The sequence below is a fragment of the Athene cunicularia genome (genome assembly GCF_003259725.1).
Source record: "Athene cunicularia isolate RWA chromosome 17 unlocalized genomic scaffold, athCun1 chr17_part1, whole genome shotgun sequence".
Taxonomy (NCBI): domain Eukaryota; kingdom Metazoa; phylum Chordata; class Aves; order Strigiformes; family Strigidae; genus Athene; species Athene cunicularia.
Window position 1 is genome coordinate 11,934,668 of NW_020799122.1, and position 18,067 is coordinate 11,952,734.

Here is an 18,067-nt window from a genome sequence, read left to right on the forward strand (position 1 = left end):
TGGTGGCACTGGGTAAAAAGCAGAAGCAAGTGGTGTGTGTGTCTGGGCTGGTTGGGCTTTTGCTTTACGGAGTGCAGTGGGGGCTCCCACAGCCCCCTGGGGATGGGGCAGCTGGGTGGCACCAAGACGTCCCCAGCCCTGGCTGCTCGCCTGCTCGCCTCCACCAGTTTTTTTGGGAGCCGATGGGACTGTAGGGCTGCAGCAGAGGCTTGTGGCTGCGTACCTTGGGAAATGGGGCCAGCAAATCTCCCTGTAGGTGCTAAGCAGGTTTTCAAGCAGAGCTGGGCATCCTGAGCCGGAGTCCCCCTGGGCAGCTGGGATCCCCTTGGCCCCTTCCTGGTCCCTCCTAATCCCACCTGTGGGACAGGTTTTGCTTGGGTTTCTGAGGTACACTGCAGAGGGAAACCCCCAAATAGGCATTCTTTTAAATTCTTAGACTTTCGGCCAGGTTTCAGGGTTAAGAATGATGACTTTCACCCTCTCTGTCCCAAAAACTCCAGGAAACCCACCTTGGTTTTCAACCAGCATTAAACAGGTGAAAAACTTCAAAATCAGAAATCACCATGAAAAATGCCCCAGATGCCTGGATGGAGATAAACTGCTTTAAAGCAAAAAAAATAACACTTTTCTCATAGTCGCTTGTTACATTTCCATTCAGATCGGGCAGTCCAGAGCCCATCCCCACTGATACCCCCCGTGCTCCTTGCTTCGGTGCTGAGCTCCCCGGGAGCCACCACGCCTGCCCTGCCCAGCCTGCAAGGGCTCTCTGCATGCCAGTTCTTCCTCCTCATGCTCTTAGTAGCCACAAACGTGTAGGAAGATTTTGGCAGTCTCCCTCCTGGCAGGGCTGGATTTGGGGGCAGAGGGAGGACTGCGGAGGGCTGCAGCCCTTCCCATTACCTGTCCTCACTGCCCGGTGCATTGTGCTTGCTCCAGCCCATATGAGAAGACATTAAATGAGCATCTCTGCCTCCCCATGCAATGTTCTGCTCGTCAGCTGCTTTTCTGTGTATGCAGTCTGCATACAGCTTCTCTTTGACATTCCTCTGCCCTGTCTTTTTCACTTCAGTCCATGTGGTTTTGCTCCGTGTTTTATATGGCATAAGATACAGTTTTCCTTTTTTTATTCATCTTCTGCCCTTGACAATCATGTTATTTAGAAGGTTTTGCTTGGACTTAGCACATGTGGATTGCAACCTGCCCTGTGTCCATCTCATGTGACAGCCATGGTGGGCAGGGATCTAGCAAAGTCCTCAGCATTGCTCTTAGGTCTTGTCAAGACAATGAGGGTGGAATTTGTGCATCGGGGAGCGCTGCTGAAACCCCCCACACCACTGGTGTCCATAGCTCTCCCTGCAAGGGGACACTTTGCTGTCCCTTTAGAAGGCAGCAAATTGCTGCAGGACTGTGGGACTCACCACATTATGCGAGCACAAGTCTAAGAAAAAACAGGGAGCACTGAAGGGCAGTTAAACTCTGTGTTTTGTCACTCCCCAGCTGCAGCCAGAAAGTCCCTTATATGCCTGCTTCCAGGTCAAAAATAAGAAGTTGGGTCTGTCACGAAGGAGAAGGGAAGAGTTTGCAGGCTGGGTGAAATCAGAGTGCCACTCCCACTCAGGTTGCTGTCTCAGCCACTTCTGCATCACATCCATGAGCTCTCACCTCCACAGTGCACTGGTGCATTTGGCTGCTTTGCAGAGGTTGTGGGGGAGCTTTGTCTGTCCAATTAAAAATATCTTCACAGGAATCCAGGCTAGGGAATTCAGTAAAAATGGCTATTTAAAATGTCCCCAACATGCCTCATCTGAGGATCTCCCAAGTACAGTTGACTTTGTGGGGATGGGTCCAATTCTCCACCCTAAGGAAAGGCTTCTCAGTGGTGGGCTGTGGGATATGTGTATATTTATCAAAATGGTCTTTTTGCTTTTGTGAGAAAGATCTGGCCCTGTACAGAAAAATTACAGCCTTGCCTGAGTGATGGCAGTCTCTGTCAGACTTCCTCAGTATAAACCATCGCATGCAATCAGTGGTGCACAAATGTCCATGTGATACCCTCAGTAAGATAAAGTGGAAAAGTCAATGAGGAACTGATGGAGCTGAAAGAAATACTATTTAGGAGGTTGTGGGCTGCTGTAAGTCAGAAAATGTGGAGCAAAACCCTTTCTTTGTTAATAAGCTGTAGCTTCAAGTTAATTCATTTGGGCAGGGAATGCCCCAGGCTGTGATTGTCACCCAGGACCATTTTATCTCCATTTGCGTGTCTGTGGAGAATGTTACTAGAACCAGAGCTGGAAACTGAGCTTCAGGCTGTGGGGAGCACAGCAATACAGAGATGTTCTTCCTGCTCAGGGTAACCAGAAGATTTGTAGTTTCACATTTGGGTTGTGCAGAACAAGCCACCAGCTTGGGTGTTTTATTTGTTGACCTTACTGACATGTTTATAGTTGTCACCAACACAATTTCTAATTTCAGGAGATTCTTTCCAATATTTCTCTCCTCTTTTGACAGTCTAACATTTTTCCCACCCAGCAAGCTTCACCATACATGACAGATGAGAACAGTTACTCACAGCACATGAAAATTTCTCACCTTCTTATTTTACAGACAGCCAGTCTCCTCTGGTTCAGATTCGGCAGGTGTCCCTCTCTTCAGTCTGTTTGTAATGAGATGGTTACCCTATCTTAATCCATGGAAAGCCTCTTCCATCCCTCTTTAAAGATTCCCTGGTGTTTCACAAAATCTTTGACGTCTCACGTCTAGATTACCCTGGGGAAGGAAAGGCTTTTTGGGGACCTGATCACAGCCCATGCCTGTGAGGGGGTGACAGTCAGGTTCTGTGGGGAGATGCAGGCTGAGCAAGAGTCTGTGGCCATGTGTTGGGTGGTCACAGAGGGGTTTCCACTGTGGTGATAATTAGGCGCTGATGAGCTGGACTTGGTGGAGCCTGAAGGACCCCTGGCTCTGCCCACTTGCCTTGGTGGGGCAGTGGGGGGTTCCTGGTGGTGAGGCCAGCTCTGGGACATCCCTCAGCTCGGGTCCCTTGGGCAGCACTGCCCTCAGTGAGCCGTGGCACTCTGTAAGAAAGGGTAGTCTGGGAGCCCTGGCACTGCCAGGCGTGGCATGGCAGCCCTGGGGCCACTGGACACGTACCTGAAGCCTGGTGAGCCTTGGGTCTCCTGCTGTGGCCACAGCTCCTGTGGCTCAGAGGTGCTGTGGTGGGGTGCAGGTCAGCAGGAACAGTCCAGGCTTGGCAGGTGTCACTAGGTACCGCTTGTACAGCACATCGGTGTTCACATATGAATTACATTTAAGACAGCTGAACCAGAGGATTCACATCCAACATCTTTCCTGAACTCACGTTCTCAGGAGACCTCAGCCCTGGCTTTCAGAGCTGGGCATCACAGCTTCACAGGAAAGCAACTTTGGCCCCAGTACACATGATATCCCCAATGTCTCAGATGATGGTATTTTCCTTTCTGGCTTTGCAGAGTAGCAGGAGACATGGTGCTCTCTAGCACAGGAGGTTTCTCACTTCTTTCTCCTCTGGGAAAATGTTCAGAGAACAGAAAGTAATAAATTTTACAAGACACAGTATTCTCTTTTTCCAGTTCAGGGAAGAAGTCAGTTCTCTGAAACACATGTGCTGGGGTTGTGTGTCGGGGTGAGCTACCTGCACAGGGGCTACGGGCACCCCAGGGAAGCCCCTGTATGTCAGCAGGTCCAGCTGTCCGCCAGGGCCTGCAGCAGTGGCTGGCAGATGCCAGCACCTTTGTCAGCTCTGCTTGCCATCATGTTCCCACCCTGGGCCTTGCTTTCAGGGAACCAGTGCTTTGCCATGTCGGCAGTTCAGGGAGGTTCATCCCACCTTCCTGGGCACTTCAAAATGTCGGGTGCTTTGGTCTGGGCAGTTGACCCACAGCAACAGTTTAGAGAGGAATAGGTCTTAGTCCCTTATGTCCCAAAATGCTGATGGGCAGAGTTGTCCTCAGCTGGTGTCTGTTTCTCCCCACAGACAAGGAAGAGGTGCTGTGAGCAGAATACAGTTAAACACCAGTCCCAGGGCAGTTTGAGTCCTGTCTCTGAGGCCTCTGCTGTGCACGATTCAACAGGGAATCAGAGGAACAAGGCAGAGAGCTGAGCCAGTGTCCCCCCGTGCTGCCCTCACCCTCTGCCAGGTTGCTTCCATGGGTGCCATACAGGGAGAAAAGGGGAAATTGGTTATTTCTGCCCATGACATAAATGCAGATCACCTCGCCATCTTTTCCACCAGCAAGACACCAGCCCCGGCTCCCCTGGCTCCCATAGCAAACCTCACTGCAGAACCCAGGATATATTTTACCTTGTGGCTTTTGCTTGTGGGGGGGTTTCAGTGCCACAGCCATGGCATGATTTCACCTGTGTTCCAGACCACAGGCTCATCCCCACAAGGATGGACACCACAGCAGCTTCTCCAGATGCCTATGCTGGGTGCTAGCTCTTGGTGTGGGGGTTGGCACATCTGGGATGCAAAACCCCCCATTTGGGTGCCACAAGGTATTTGAGCTCCTGCCACGAAGCAGGCTCACTTCCTCTCTTTCCTTTTGTCCCTTTGATGGCTTCAGTGCAATCCTGCTCACCAGAGTATCTCCCTGAGCCTCAGCAGTGGGATGCAGTGAGGTGGCAAATACCCAGATGGCAGGACTGTTATTTATTTACTGTTGCAGCCCCACGGGCCCCTGGCCCAGCCTCTGGGCACTCCAGCTACTTCGTCTTTTTGTTTCCTTCTTCGCACATTTTTCTGGATGCTGTTTTCACGTCCTGTTTGTTTTGAATCCCGGGGTGGGGAGGAACACACAACAGTGAATTCCCAGCCTGGACCATGCGGCATCCGCCGCCTGCATGACACAGGGCAGGGGGGTGTGAAAGCGCCTGCTGAGAACGTGTTCACATCACAACAGCAAAACCAGATGCCTGCAGCCACCCCGCTCTTCATGTGGTCACGGTGGCTGCGGCCCCCAGGGAAGGAAGGCAAAGCAAAGCTGCCCCTACTCTGACACGTGTGGGCAGGCATCTTCAGCTCCTACAGGACCCGGCTGCAGCATTTCGATGAGGATGCTGTGCTGAACTCGCAGCTGTAGCCAGAGGGAGGAATTGGGTGCTTCATCTGCTGGGGAAGAGGGAGGTGGGAGCAGCCGGGAGAGCTCATCCCAGCCAGGACAGGATGCGTAAACCTGCTCTTGGCACAAAGTTTCCTCCCAGCCCACCGTGGCTGCATGGTGGTTCGTTCCCTGCGGTTTGTTGCCAGCAAACCCAGCTGGGTGGGGATCAGGGCTGAGCAGTGGCTGGACAAGGATGGAGGGGACCCTTCTCCCCCAACAGGCCCCAGCTTGGGTTCACAGGATGGCAATGGGCTGGGCTGGGCAGAGAAGGGCACTGCTGGCCATGCCATTGCAGATATCAGCTTGAGCAAGGATTCAGCTGTCCTGAGCTTTCCCATGGGATTTTGTTGGGCTCCAGTTCTGGATGATGCTCAGCCAAGCTGATAGTATTCAGGGGAGCATGTCCCAGCAGGAAGCCCCACCATCACCCTCTCCTTAGCCTTTATTTTAAAACAACACAAAAGGAAGCTCATGCCAACCTCAGCAGCTCCAGCACATGGTTGTCCTGTATCTATCTCAACACCAGTGCAGAATCCTCTGGGGTCCAGGCCTATAAATTAGAGCACTTTTGGGTGCTCAGGGTTGTCTGTCTTTGCTCTGTGCCTCCAAGGTCCCTGAGCTGGGGCTGGGCACGCTGCCCAGAGGGGATCTCCTCGCATCCTGGCCAGCTTCAGCTGTCGCAGCGGTCCCACCTCTCCCAGCTGGCCTCTCCCTGACCAGGCACAGGACCTCCTCCCTTTCCTTCCCACATCCTCTCCTGCCGCTTGGGAGCAGATCCTGTTTGTGGTGGACCCCTGAGGGTTTCGCCCACTGGGCAGTTCAGATCCGGTCAGGGTTGTTGTTTTTTTTGACCGATTCTTCAAACTTTTGTGTTTTGATTTCTGTTGCTGCTTCGCCCCAGCCATGCGCCGAGCTGGAGGCAGGCTGAGGACGTGCATGCACGTGCAGGAAGGGCAGAAACGGCAGGAAGCCGGGTGCAGCCACTGCCTGGCAGCACGGCATGGTGCCCAAACCGGAACCTTTGGCACTGGGCTGGCAGAGACAGGCCCATGCTCCCTGCCAGCTCTGCCAGGTCAGGAGCAGAGGGACAGCAGGATGGGGTCACACCAGGCTCTGTGTCTGCCAGAACCTCCAGCAAGTTAGAGCTCCCCGCAGGGATCCTGACTTTCCTCTTCTTCCTGAAGAACACTTGAGGAAGAGTGTGGCTTGGGTCTGCAGGGATGCAGCAAGCAAGCTGGATTCGCTTGCCCAGCATTTGTCCCCAAGCAGATGTGAGCAGGTACGTAGGAAAGTGGGGTCACCTGTGCCTGTGGCAGTCGCACAGGCTGGGTCCCAACTGTGCCTTCCCCGAGGTACTGGAACTGAACTGGAGTGGTTCACAGCAATGTGGGCAAGGCAGGAGCACCCAGGCTGGCCTGAGCACCCTGTGCTCTCCTTAAGCACTCAGGCTGGCATTGGCACCCTTACTGACATTAAGCACCTGGATTGGCTTTAAACACCCAATCTGGGGTTAGCATCCAGGCTGGTGTTAAGTAGCTGGACTGGCATTAGCATCTGGGCTGACCTTAAGTACCCAGACTGGTGTTAGCACCCAGGCTGGAATTAGCATCCAGTCTGATATTAGCTCCCAGGCCAGTGTAAAACACCTAGACAGGCATCAGCACCCCAGGCTGGCAGGAGCACCCAGGCCAGCATCTCTTGACACCTTGGATTGAGGAGGAGAAGGACAGGATCAGTCTGTAGCAAAGTGTGAGTCTAGAAAAGGGGTTGGACTTGATGGAGCTTGCAGGAAAACGGTAGCAGCCCTGGTAGAGCTGAGGAGAGCCTGGAGGGATTTAGAGTAAAGCTATTCCTCACTCTCTCTGTGGTTCTGGGTGTCTGACGGCACCTCACCATACCCCCCTGGATCCTAATGTGCCCCAGTTAAGTGGCAGTACCCTCCCCCGGGGCAAACCCCCTCACTGCTGGCACCCCTGGGGTGCTGCAGGGTGCAGGACAGCTGCAGCCTGGGTGCTTCTCCCTGCCAGGCCCCGGCTATCCCCCGGCCCCACCAGGGCACAGGGTATTTCAGCAGGGCAGGGTGCTAAAGTCAAGCATTAGGGAAGGGATGCAGGGCTGGGAGGTGATGGTGGCCATGCCACCTCAGGCTCTCCACAGCAGGGCAGCTCCATGGGGATCTTGCAGCTTCCTGACTGGTCTTTGGGGATAACATCAGTGGGAAAGTGGTTTGGGTTAATCCAAACTGCCTGTCCCATCTGCCACAGTGACACTTTCTCAGATCCTGACTCCCGCCAGAAGCAGCAGCGCTAACCCAGGTCAGCCTCTCTGGTGCTGTGGCCGAGCCCACAGGAGCAGCAAGAGGGACGGTGCTGTGGTGCTTCCATGTTCCCCTGTGGGTCCAAACCTTCTGACTGAAACAATTTCTGTCTCCCAAGGTATTTGGGGGCACTGCTCCCATTCACAGCCCAGGGCACAAAACTTCCTGGCGGCCCCCAGCCCTTTCATGAAATCAGCCTGGGAGCAGGTTCCAGCAGAAGCTGCAGTGGCCGTGCCAGATGCTGCCACCCCCAGCATCCTCCCCACGTGGGCCGAATGCTGGAGGAGCCATAGGCTGGCTTTTGGGAGGATCTTTCTTGGGGGATGCCAAGATGCCATGGCACTGGGGAATGACAGGGTCTTTCTCAACGTGTGCCTTTTTGAGTGCCTTGACCTTGCGCTGGCTCTAAGTAACCCCAAAGTCTGAAGTGGGGCTTGGGGGCTTTAACCTACTAGACCACCAGAATAACAGAGGGTTAAACCACACCGTACCCACTCAGCCAAAGGCATTTTTGCCACTTTACTTTCTCCCTGCTCTTGCAACACAAAGAGCAAATCTGCCAGTTTGCCTGGAATGACCTCCGTGCCCTACAAACCTAACCCCTTCCTCAAAAAGACAAAAATCCCATTGCTTTGCACCTCCATCTGTTTAGCGAGCAGTTTAACCTAATAAGATTAGCATTCGAGGTCTTCTCTTCTTCTTTTACATTTTCCCCCACAGTTTACAAAGAAAACAGCATTGGATTTAGGACAAAAGCTTGAAACCCCTCATTTGTAAGAAACTGTTTTGTTCCAAAGTTATCTGGGGAAAGGGCTTGTGAGTCCTCCCCTAAAGCAAACACGAGGTGGCCAAGGGGCTTGGCCCCAGAGAGGATGGAGCCCAGCACGGGGCACCTGCACCCGGCTCTGTCTGCTGTGCGGTTGGGGAAATTTCATCAGGTTATTCCTCCAAGGAGGCTTGAAAAGAGAGAGGGTTGTGGTAGCAGGGAGAGGCTGTGATGGGGCATCTGGAACAGGAAGGAATCAGGATTTGCATTCCCTGTTCACCCATAGAGACCCTCTGGTGATGTGCTGGCACACAGCTCCATCCTTGTTGGGAACATGTGGGCAGTGCAGGCTCGTCTCTGGAGGTGATGGATGAAGCCGTAGCACCAGGAGTGTCATGAAAGAGCAGGGACTCTCAAAACTGAATTAACCTGCAAGGGGACACAAGTGCTTTTTTTTTTACTGTTTGAGTGCTTGTTCCTTAAACACCATCACATCCCACCAGGAGCCCCTTCCAGCAGGCTGAGGTGCCTGCCCCCCCGCTGCAGCCAGGCGCTTCTCCGAGAGGTGACAGCCTAAAGAGTCCCCAGGAATTCATTATTGGGGTGGGGGGGGAAAGGTAAAGGGTTTGATTTTCATTCTTTGGAACTGTTTTCCCCTCTCTCATCTCCCTCCCACCCCCTCCCTTTTTGCCACATTGTGCTGAGCTTGAATCAGGCCTTCACAAAGGGGATTAGAAGCTGGTTGCTGATAAATAGCAAAGCAGGTTGGAAGCGTGGGAACCAGCCATGGCGCAGCGCGGAGGGACATTCCTGCTCCGGAGGGCCGGGCGGGAGCAAAAGTCCGGGCTAACCCCGGGTCACCCGGGGGACCCAGTGCCTGAGAAGATTTGTTCGGACACTGGCTTTTGTTGTGCACAGTTCCGTGTCAGCCCAGCGTGTCTCTCGCTGCTATTGATGGGGAAGGAAAGCACTATTGTCAGGTGCCCGAGGGCCCCCCTTTCACTCCTGCACTCTTGGGGTGACGTCAAGGCGGTACGTGGGAACAGAACCGGCCAGCCTGGAGTGGGGTGAGCAGTCCTGGCAATGCTACACGTCTGCTGACCCGCTCGCAAGGCAAGGAGAGATGCTCAAGGGGTTTCTGGGAACTGAGCACGGGGCCTGAAGCTGTGCTTCCCCCCTTGCAAGCTGCCCTGTCACTGCTGGGACAGCCAGGGCTGGACAGGATGGATGCTCCAGCAGGAAGCTGTGTAGGAACGTGGAGAGTGTTTTTCATCTCAGTCCCGGCACTATCAGTGAAATTTCCCAGAGGGGAGGGGGTGAGACAGGATCGTGCCAAAAATTCATGCTGGGAACTGGCTGCTGGATGAGAGTGTGGCTGCCCAGCCCTGCGAATCCCAAGGGTGTCTGTAATGTCAGCTCTTGCCCCACCTGGACACCTACTGATGGTTTCAGCATTCCCTCATCAACAGGCTCTTATTTTCCGACACAGTTTTAATCTCTACCTGGAGACCCTGGGAGAGGTGGGACAAGGGCCTGGGGCCCATCCCTTGGTCTAGCTCCTGCTTCAGCCTCTTTTCAGGAAGAGGACAGGCAGGGAATTTCCCCGATGAAGTGCTGCAGGGTGTGCAGTAAAGCTGCCCTGAGCAGCTAGATGAAGTTCAGCTGCTTTGCATCTGGCGCCGAGGCTCGCTGCAGCATCGCAGAGCATCTGGGGACAGGCAGCATGCCAGGGAGGGAGCCTGCTGGGAAAATCCCTCCATCCCGCCTCCGGCTTTTCTCCCTGTGACCTGACAGTGAGGAGCTGCAGGTGACCTTGAACCCTACAAGCTGCCTGGTCCTGGTCAGCACTCTGCATATTTCACCTACCATTTCTCGTCTCGGAAAATGAGCTGATCAGCAAGACTGGGACTTACTTCCAGCCCTCGTTTCTCCTCTGAAGCCTGATTTTGCTGCTAAAGGCTCTTCGAGAGCTGAGGCTCCAGCACTGCATCCACTGCATCGTCTGTGCAAGGACCATCAGTGTGGTGGTGACTCCAGAGCCCCCAAAAGCTCAAAAAAGCCAAAGCCATACAGTCTAAACAGTCACATTCAGGTGGGACCCACAGGCTTTGTGTCCAGCAGAGGCAAACAGGGAAGAGCGACAAATATATTTGCTGCCATTGCGTCCTCCAGCTCTGTCCTTGGAAAGAAAACCAAAATCCCCCTCTATGAGCTGAGATTACCCCAGAGGAATGGGGCAGCCCAAACAGGACAGCAGGAACGTGGCTGCTCTGCCACCGAGGATGCACGCTGCCCTTCCTGGGAAATCTGTGTGGGCAGCCGTAGAAATATTCTTGGAGGTCACTTGGGAGTCCAGGAGCTGGAGGGGCAGTGTAGCTCTGTTAGGGCTGGGCAGTGGCCAAAGTTTTTTTCAAAGAGCTGTGAAAAAAATAGGAGCTGCTTCCATGAAGCAGGATTTTCAGCACGCGCTGGTCTGGGTCCTGCCTGGTGGGTGGAAGGAGTGAGTTGCCACCTGACCACATTTTCGGGGCCTTGCCTGAAATGTCTCCCTGGCCCCTTGTGTGCCAGAGGGCAAGGAGACACCGTGCTGTGTGCCACCGCCGGGGCTTGCTTGGGCCAAGTGCTGAGTCAGCACTTGGCAAGCCTGGGGTGTTCCTGGGGAGCCTGGCAGCGTGCATGGTTGTGGGGCAAGGGTGAGGAGGGGGATGACAATGAGGAGGGGGATGGGGATGGGGACAGGGATGCTTTCCTGCTCTGAGCAGATGGGATACTTTCAGACACACCACCCTTGGTCAGGTCCCTGCACAAAGGCAGCCGTGCTGCCGCAGCTCCTCTGGACACCCACCCAACACCTCCTCCTCCTCCTCTCCTGTGGGTGCAGAGACCTGCAGGGCAGGCGGGACCTGAGGTGGGAAGATCCTGAGAAAGCTGAGTCCTGTGCCTCACAGTGTCCTCCCGCACTACTGGTGCGTGGCTGGCTGCAGCACATGCCAAGGACGTGGAGGGGCAGCTCCAGCACCGGGAAGGGGAGCATCCTCCCAGCCATTGGTGCTGCAAAGGCATCGCCTGCACCCTCTGTCAGCCCAGCACCTCCCTGCCTTCAAAACCCCGTGGGGCACAGCATCTCCCACTCCCAGGCCAGGCTGAGCCCCTCTGGGGTGCTTGGATAAGCCATCAGGCAAACATTATCTCCCACCTCTCCCACCACAGATCACCCCTGAAGAGTTGCTGAAGGGACCCAGCCGGCTGCTGGCTGCCATGTGATGGGCTGCTCTTGGATTTTTTTATAGAAAATAAATAGTCTTGCAACAGAAGGGGATTGTTATTATTATTATATTTTATTATTTATTATTATTATTATTCCCAGGCTATCAGGGTCACCAATTTAGCCCTGCCTAATCCAATACAGCTGTTTCCTGTGCACTCAAGAACAGGACTGACACTCCTGGGCAGTTTATTTAAATAGGTAAGATCCGGATCTCTGGAGCAAAACAAACAGCACCAGCTGCCTGGATTGCTCCAGCCCTGAACCCTCTGCACCCTCACAGTGCCCCTGCAACCTCTCTGAGCCTTTGGTCCCCTTTGGGGTTCCCTCTGCCACTGTGACAGGGCAGGGATGGCTGGAGAAGGCGTTTGTGGAGGTGCTGCCAGCAGCCAGTTTTATTCCTTTATTCCAGTGCTGGCAGAGGGCCAAGGACAATTGTCCTCTTGTCTCCAAAGACCACGTTTCCCTGGCTGGAGTCTGGGACACCTGAGGATCAGACATCTCCTTCCCATCAGTGGGATGCTAAACCCATGTGTCCCTCACACAGCTCTGCAAACCCTGGTGCTGTATGTCCCAGGGGAGAATAAATGCCCATGGTCAGTCTATCTGTGATGAGTCGGAAAAATAGTAAATGTGAGAAAAGGCTGGGACGGTTGAATTTGACAGGGGAAGGCAGGCTGGGAGCATCAGCATGTGTTAAGATGGACTGTCAGGTTTTGCTGGTCTGAGTTCTGTGACTGTTTTGTAGGGTTAGATTAAATTTGGATGGCTATTAACTTTTTGGTTGCAAAACAATTCAGTTAACAACAGGTGCTAATTGCTTCCTTTTAACTGATGTTCAACAGCTGAGCAGCCAGAAAACAGGCTGGAAAACTGGGTCTCTGGGAGATGCCTCAGTGGGGCTTGCGAAGGCACATGGGGCGAACCCCCGGGGATTTCTGAATGTCCCTGTGTGGGACAAGATGGGTGCGCCCTGCTCAGGCACGGGCGCCTTCCTTGTGAAGGGGCTGGCTCAGACCAGTGAGGGCTGTCCTGCCAGGGCCCCCCTCACCCCAACAGCCCCGACCCCACCATGGGCCCGTGCAGTTTGTGATGCGCGTCGGTGGCAGCCCTGTGTGCCCGGGGGAGCCTCAGTGGCTCTGCCACCTGCAGCCCTCCCTCGGTTCAGAGCCCTCCCTTGCCCGCCAGCCTCACTGTTCCCACGGCTTGTCCCTTTGGTTCTTTGCAGAAGAGCCGTTTGGTGGTGTGAAAACTCTTTGGTGTTAATTACTGGCTTTTTGGGTGCAGTTTTGTGATGTGGTGATGCTGGAGGCTGAGGGGAGACCTCCTGGCTCTCTACAACTCCCTGCCAGGAGGGTGCAGAGAGGGGGGATGAGTCTCTTGAGCCAAGTAATAGAACAAGAGGCAATGGCCTCAAGCTGCCCAGGGCAGGGTCAGGCTGGCTCTGAGGAAGGATTTCTGTGCAGAAGGGGCTGTTGGGCGTTGGAATGGGCTGCCCAGGGCAGGGGGGAGTCCCCATCCCTGGAGGGGTTGAAGAGTCGGGTTGACCCAGCGCTGAGGGATCTGGGGGAGTTGGGGACTGTTCATGTTGGGTTGATGGTTGGACTGGAGGAGCCTCAAGGTCTTTTCCAACGGAGATGATTCTGTGATTCAGTGACGTGTCCTGACACCACGTGCCCGTCCCAGCATTGCCCTCATCCTGCTGCTTCAGCACTGCCAGCTCCAGCATAGGCGGTGAAGTGCCAGGAAGCTCCGACTCTGTGGTGTAGGATTTGGTTGGGGCTCACTTGGCTCCCCAGGGTGGGTCAGGCTGCCACCACAGCCCAGCCAACCCCGGGCCCTACTGCTGCTCCCTGGCAGAGCCAGTGCACACAGTGATGCTGCTTGGTGTGAGCCCAGTCCCTGCCACGGCCCCTGCCAGTGCTGCTACGGGTCTGGCACCCATGGGGGGTGCAGTTCCCAAGTTGACCCAAGGTGCAAGACTGGGAGCCACATCCAGATAATGCTGGCGGGACATGGCTGTGTGGGGCAGCTCTCGGCCAGCCTCACGTGAGAGCCCCAGAGTTGATGTGCTTCCCATAAGCCTGTTGCTTTACCTTTATTTTTTCTATTTTTATTTTTATTTTTTCCTTTTTCTTTCTCTTCTTCATTTTCTTTCTATTTTTTCTCTTTCTTGTTCTCGTTCTCACCCAGCTTTTTACATTATCCAGCTCTGCTCTCTTTGCACTTCATACCCATCACAGACGCTCTTTAATGCCACTCATAAGGATTCACAGCCCTTCAGCAGAGGTATCACCATGCCCCCATGCCCAGACACCCTGACCTATGTTGTGATAGTGAAGCCTTGTCACCTTTATGCCAGAATCCAAAGATAAGCTGTATCTGGACCATAAACTGCAGGGTTGGTTGCTGGGATGATGGTGAGCTTCCCTGGGCTGGAGGTTGGGCAGGGCAGCTGGGACGGGTCCTTTGGGTTTTAAGGCTGGGAAACCACCTCGTCATGCAGGACCAGGAATGCCAGGGTGACCTGGACATCTGCCCACTGGGGTAGAGTGGGCTTGTTTTGCATCAGCATAAGTTGACAAAGATGAACTGAGTCTGAGCAAATGTGAACAAGAGCAGGTGCAAGCCTGGCATCATCTTATTTGCAGGGAGAATGAGAAGAGATCCTGGTGCCTTTATTTCTCTGCAGGCACCTAGGAGCAGCCAGATTTTGGGGGTCCTGAGCATTTTGCCAATGACTGCAGAGGTGACAGGTATCCTCACCCACTGCCCCCCTCCCGGCAAGCAGGGCTTGCAGGACAGGCCACGTTACAGCCATTTGGTCCTGGCAGCATCGGGCCAAGCTGCTGGTGTGAGTGGCTGGTGGTGGCGGCTGCAGCGGGAGGGGCGCGATTAGCACCTTCGGGCGGGAGATGAAAGAGCCGCTGGCGCTTGGAGATGAAAGACCCAGTGGGGCCACAGCGCAGGGCGAGGACGGGAGGTGAGGGGAAGCCCTGAGAGTTGTTTTTTTTCTCATCTGTGCTGCGCAGCGGGATGGTGGCAGCCAGCGCCGGGCTTTCCCAGGGCCTGGCATCGAGCCCCATGCCGCAGGGCAGCGCTCCCCACCCGCTGCCCGGCTGAGGTGTCAAAGGGGCGGCGGGACCCGCTGAGCATCCTTCAGGACATTGCATAGAGGCGGGGAGGCTCTGGGGTGTTTGCCAAAGGAGAAGTGTTGCAGGGGGGATGTACTTGCGTGGAGCAGGTGTGCCACTCCAGGCCCTGCCTGGGACTGTGCTGTCTGCTTGGGGTTGTTCCTGTCACCCAGAGGCAGGTGCCATCATGCATTGGTGACAGACACAGCAGTGACACAGCCTTGGGCAAAGTCTTCATCTCTGGTTTGTGCGTGGTGAGGCTGGGGACAGGACTCAGTGCCTTGTCTGAGAGTGGGAAACCTTGGTGTCCCCAGTCCCCAGGACTCCTGTCCCCAACAAGAGCATTCCCATGCCACACCATCGTGATGTGGCATGCGGTGGAAGCCCATCACAACTGGTGCCCTGCCCTGTGCTGTGCCGTTCTGCCATTGCACACTGTGCTCCCTTTCGCTCAGCCCTGGGCTTTCAGGAGGGCTGTGTGTCAGGCTGGTCTTTCAGTGCCTCCTCTGCCATCTCTGCTCAGATTCATCAGGGCACAGGCATCACCTAGGCAGGTCTCTTTTTATCAGGGGGGGATAATAATCTCGTTTTAGCCTCTCCTTTGCCCAAGACTAAAGCTGGAGGAGCAGGAATCCTCAGGGCAGTCATGGGGCGAGCGGGTGTCTCCTGGGCTGCCAGGGATGCAGTGCTTCAGCAGTCCCTGTAATCTGCACTGCTGTGGTTTGTCCCCAGTGGCTCACACAGAGCAGTGAGAGCTGGGCGGTGCTCAGAGAGACGGGCACCAACACCTTCCCCAGAAAGCCTGGGACATGCAGGTTTGGACTTAAACTTGCCTTGGACTTTGAGGTTGAGCCTAGCAAGCTTATTCCCCCCAGAAACTCTACTCAGGTATCTGATGAAGGCCCATTTATCATGTCTATGTATCATTTTTGTATGCAAAAGCCTGTGCAAGGGCCTGGGCTGTTGCTTTGAGGAGCCTCAACCTTGCAGGTAGCTGTGGAATGGGGCTGACCAGGAGAAGCTCCCATCTGCTTTGTCCCTCCATCTCTCCCTCCCAGGGTGAATACCAATCTGCTTGCCCCAGGCTGCTCAGGCAGAACTCAGAGGGTTTTATCCTCTAGTCCTGGCTCTGTGCACCCCAGAGCTCTGCCAGGCTGCAGGACTTCTTGGCAGGCTGGTGGTGGCCAGAGGCCCCAACTGGCTATGGCCACAAGCAAAGGAGAGTGAGGAAAAGGGCATTGAGCCCCCTGACATGGCATGTGGGGACCAACAAGGCTTCAGGGATGCACAGTGTTGGACGAGGATGCTGATGAAGCCAAAGGGGTCTCCAGCTTGGTGTCTGCATAACCCAGACTGCAATGATTCATCACTGCCTGGACTGAAATGAAGAATCTTGGGTGGAATCACTTGTTTCAGCTTAAAATGTTGCATTTTATGTTAATTTTCATTGCCTTAGGGTAGCTTGGTTGGTTCTGAACCTCTTTGAAATGATTGGTTTTAGGCAGACCTCAGGGCAGGGGAAGCAGAAAATCTGGACCTGTCCTCTAAACACATCTCTCCATTTGTGTCTTCTGGCTGATCTCCCAGCAGGTCTGGGGCTGCTGCCCACCCCGGGGCCACGTGTGCTTGCTCAGACACTGCTGTACATCTCCCATGCTGGACCCAAGTGTGCTGGACGTGTGGAGCTGGGGAGGAGCTCTGGGGAGCCAAGCCGGGCTGAAGGCACTGGACCAACCCTCCTGGCTGCTCCTCTCTCACAGCTGCAGCAAGTTTGACAGTGCTCTGCCTGCCCCTCCCTGGAGAGCACCAACCTCTTCAGGACCTGTGGGATTCAGTTGGCACTGGGAAGCCCAAGGACAACAGCCAGGGGGACCAAGGTCCCGACTCAGCTCTGCACCTCTCCTCTGCACCAGCTCTCCCTCCTCCTGCCTTGTCCGCTCTGGCTGCTGGGGAAGGATCACTTCTCACCTTGCACAAAACTTAATGCCTATGGTCTTGGCTCGATTTGTGGCTCAAAAGTACTTTTGAACTATGGACAAGAGGTTATAACTCACCCATGTGCTCATCTCCAGTACATGGACACATGTGCAGAGGTGCTGCTACAGTCTGTGCTGGCACGGTGGACAAGCTTTGCCCTCACTGCCGCGAGTGCCGAGGCACCTGTCAGGCAACAAACTAAACCTGCCTGTGTGTTTCCCATCCTGCCTGCTGGACACCAAAAGTGAACCAAAAGTTTTTTGAAACCAACCCAGAAATGCACTGGGAGACAGCCCGTGTTTATCATGCTTCTGCTTCCCCCTGAATTCCAGTCCTCTGACATGTTTAGATCAAACCTGATGACCCAAATCTGACTTCAGCAACTGTGAAGGAAAGTGACCTTCTTGAAAAGAGCAGCCCAGGAGAGCGGCCGCGTGTGCTTCAGGCCACCGCAGGCCGCTGCACCCGGCCGCACTGCGGAAAGTAGCAGCCAGGCAGCACCGAAATGTTTCACTGGTTTTAATTTAATTACTTTGCAAAACAGAATGTAGCACCGATGACACCTTCACAGCATCCTAGGACAGCGCAACAACCCTGGAAGCTGTCGCCAGTGGTCTGTGCAAAACCACAGTGGGCTTGGGCCAGGATCTAATAAACATGTATGTGCAATGCAAAAACCACCTGCCTCTACATAACGGGACTTACTGACAGAGCTGGGGGAGCTGAGGGTCACCTGCCCCTCACCAGAGCGCCTGGAATGGGCCAGCTGCTTGTTGGAGGACCTGGAAAAGTCCCCTGGCCCTTAGGGACAGGAGGGTTGTGAAGTCAGGGAGGGAGCTGCCTTCACAGCTGGCTGCAGGTAGAGGCAGAGGGGGAAAGAAGCAATAGGGAGAGGGGGGGAAAGGAAAAAATTGATCATGCATCCCTCCTTCTGCCTGCTTTCCTTGTTAGAGGCATGGACCTGTCGAGGCTACGAGGCAACAAGTGAATCTGGAATTTGTGGGGTCTTGCAGCCAGGCGGGAAGGCAGGGATGTGTCCCCAGGTGTGGGACTCCAGACACTCAGCACCTGCTGGGGCCCTGGGTATCTCTCAAGCTGACTTCCCCGAGCTGTCAAAGGTCTCCAGCCAAAAATGGGGCAGAGCAGATGTTTTTAAAGTAAAGAAACCACAAAAACACTTTTCATTTCAGGATCTCTCCTCTAGCCCCTTCTTTATCTCAGCATCAAGCAGCCGCAATGGGCAGAAGTTCAAATTGCCACCCCAGACAGGTCTCATTTAATTAGACACTGGAGCAAGAAGGATTTAAACCCAACTGTTCATCTTCTGAGGCGATGTCTGCTAATGACTGGGGCAGGGAGATGTGCTTTATGGTGATGCACATCCCATCCCAGCTATGGCCATATTTCCCAGGGAGGCTAGTGCCTGCTGTGCTCAGTGCTCTTAAAATCAGGCCGCTCTAGATGCCGACC

The 18,067-nt window shown here is 54.5% G+C and overlaps 1 protein-coding gene across 5 annotated transcripts in view; it reads left to right on the forward strand.

The window, feature by feature from the left end:
• The window catches only part of EXD3 (exonuclease 3'-5' domain containing 3), a 288,705-nt gene that overhangs the window by 238,715 nt on the left and 31,923 nt on the right, over nucleotides 1-18,067 (forward strand). For 3 of the 5 annotated variants that reach the window (XM_026860473.1, XM_026860476.1, XM_026860477.1), the window contains exon 20: nucleotides 16,211-17,387. The exons of the other annotated variants lie outside the window; for them this stretch is intronic. In XM_026860473.1, coding sequence (XP_026716274.1) covers nucleotides 16,211-16,648 — 438 coding nt within the window. In that variant the 3' untranslated portion in view covers nucleotides 16,649-17,387. Of the gene's footprint in view, nucleotides 1-16,210; nucleotides 17,388-18,067 lie in introns of those variants that run through there. 5 annotated transcript variants of the gene reach the window in all.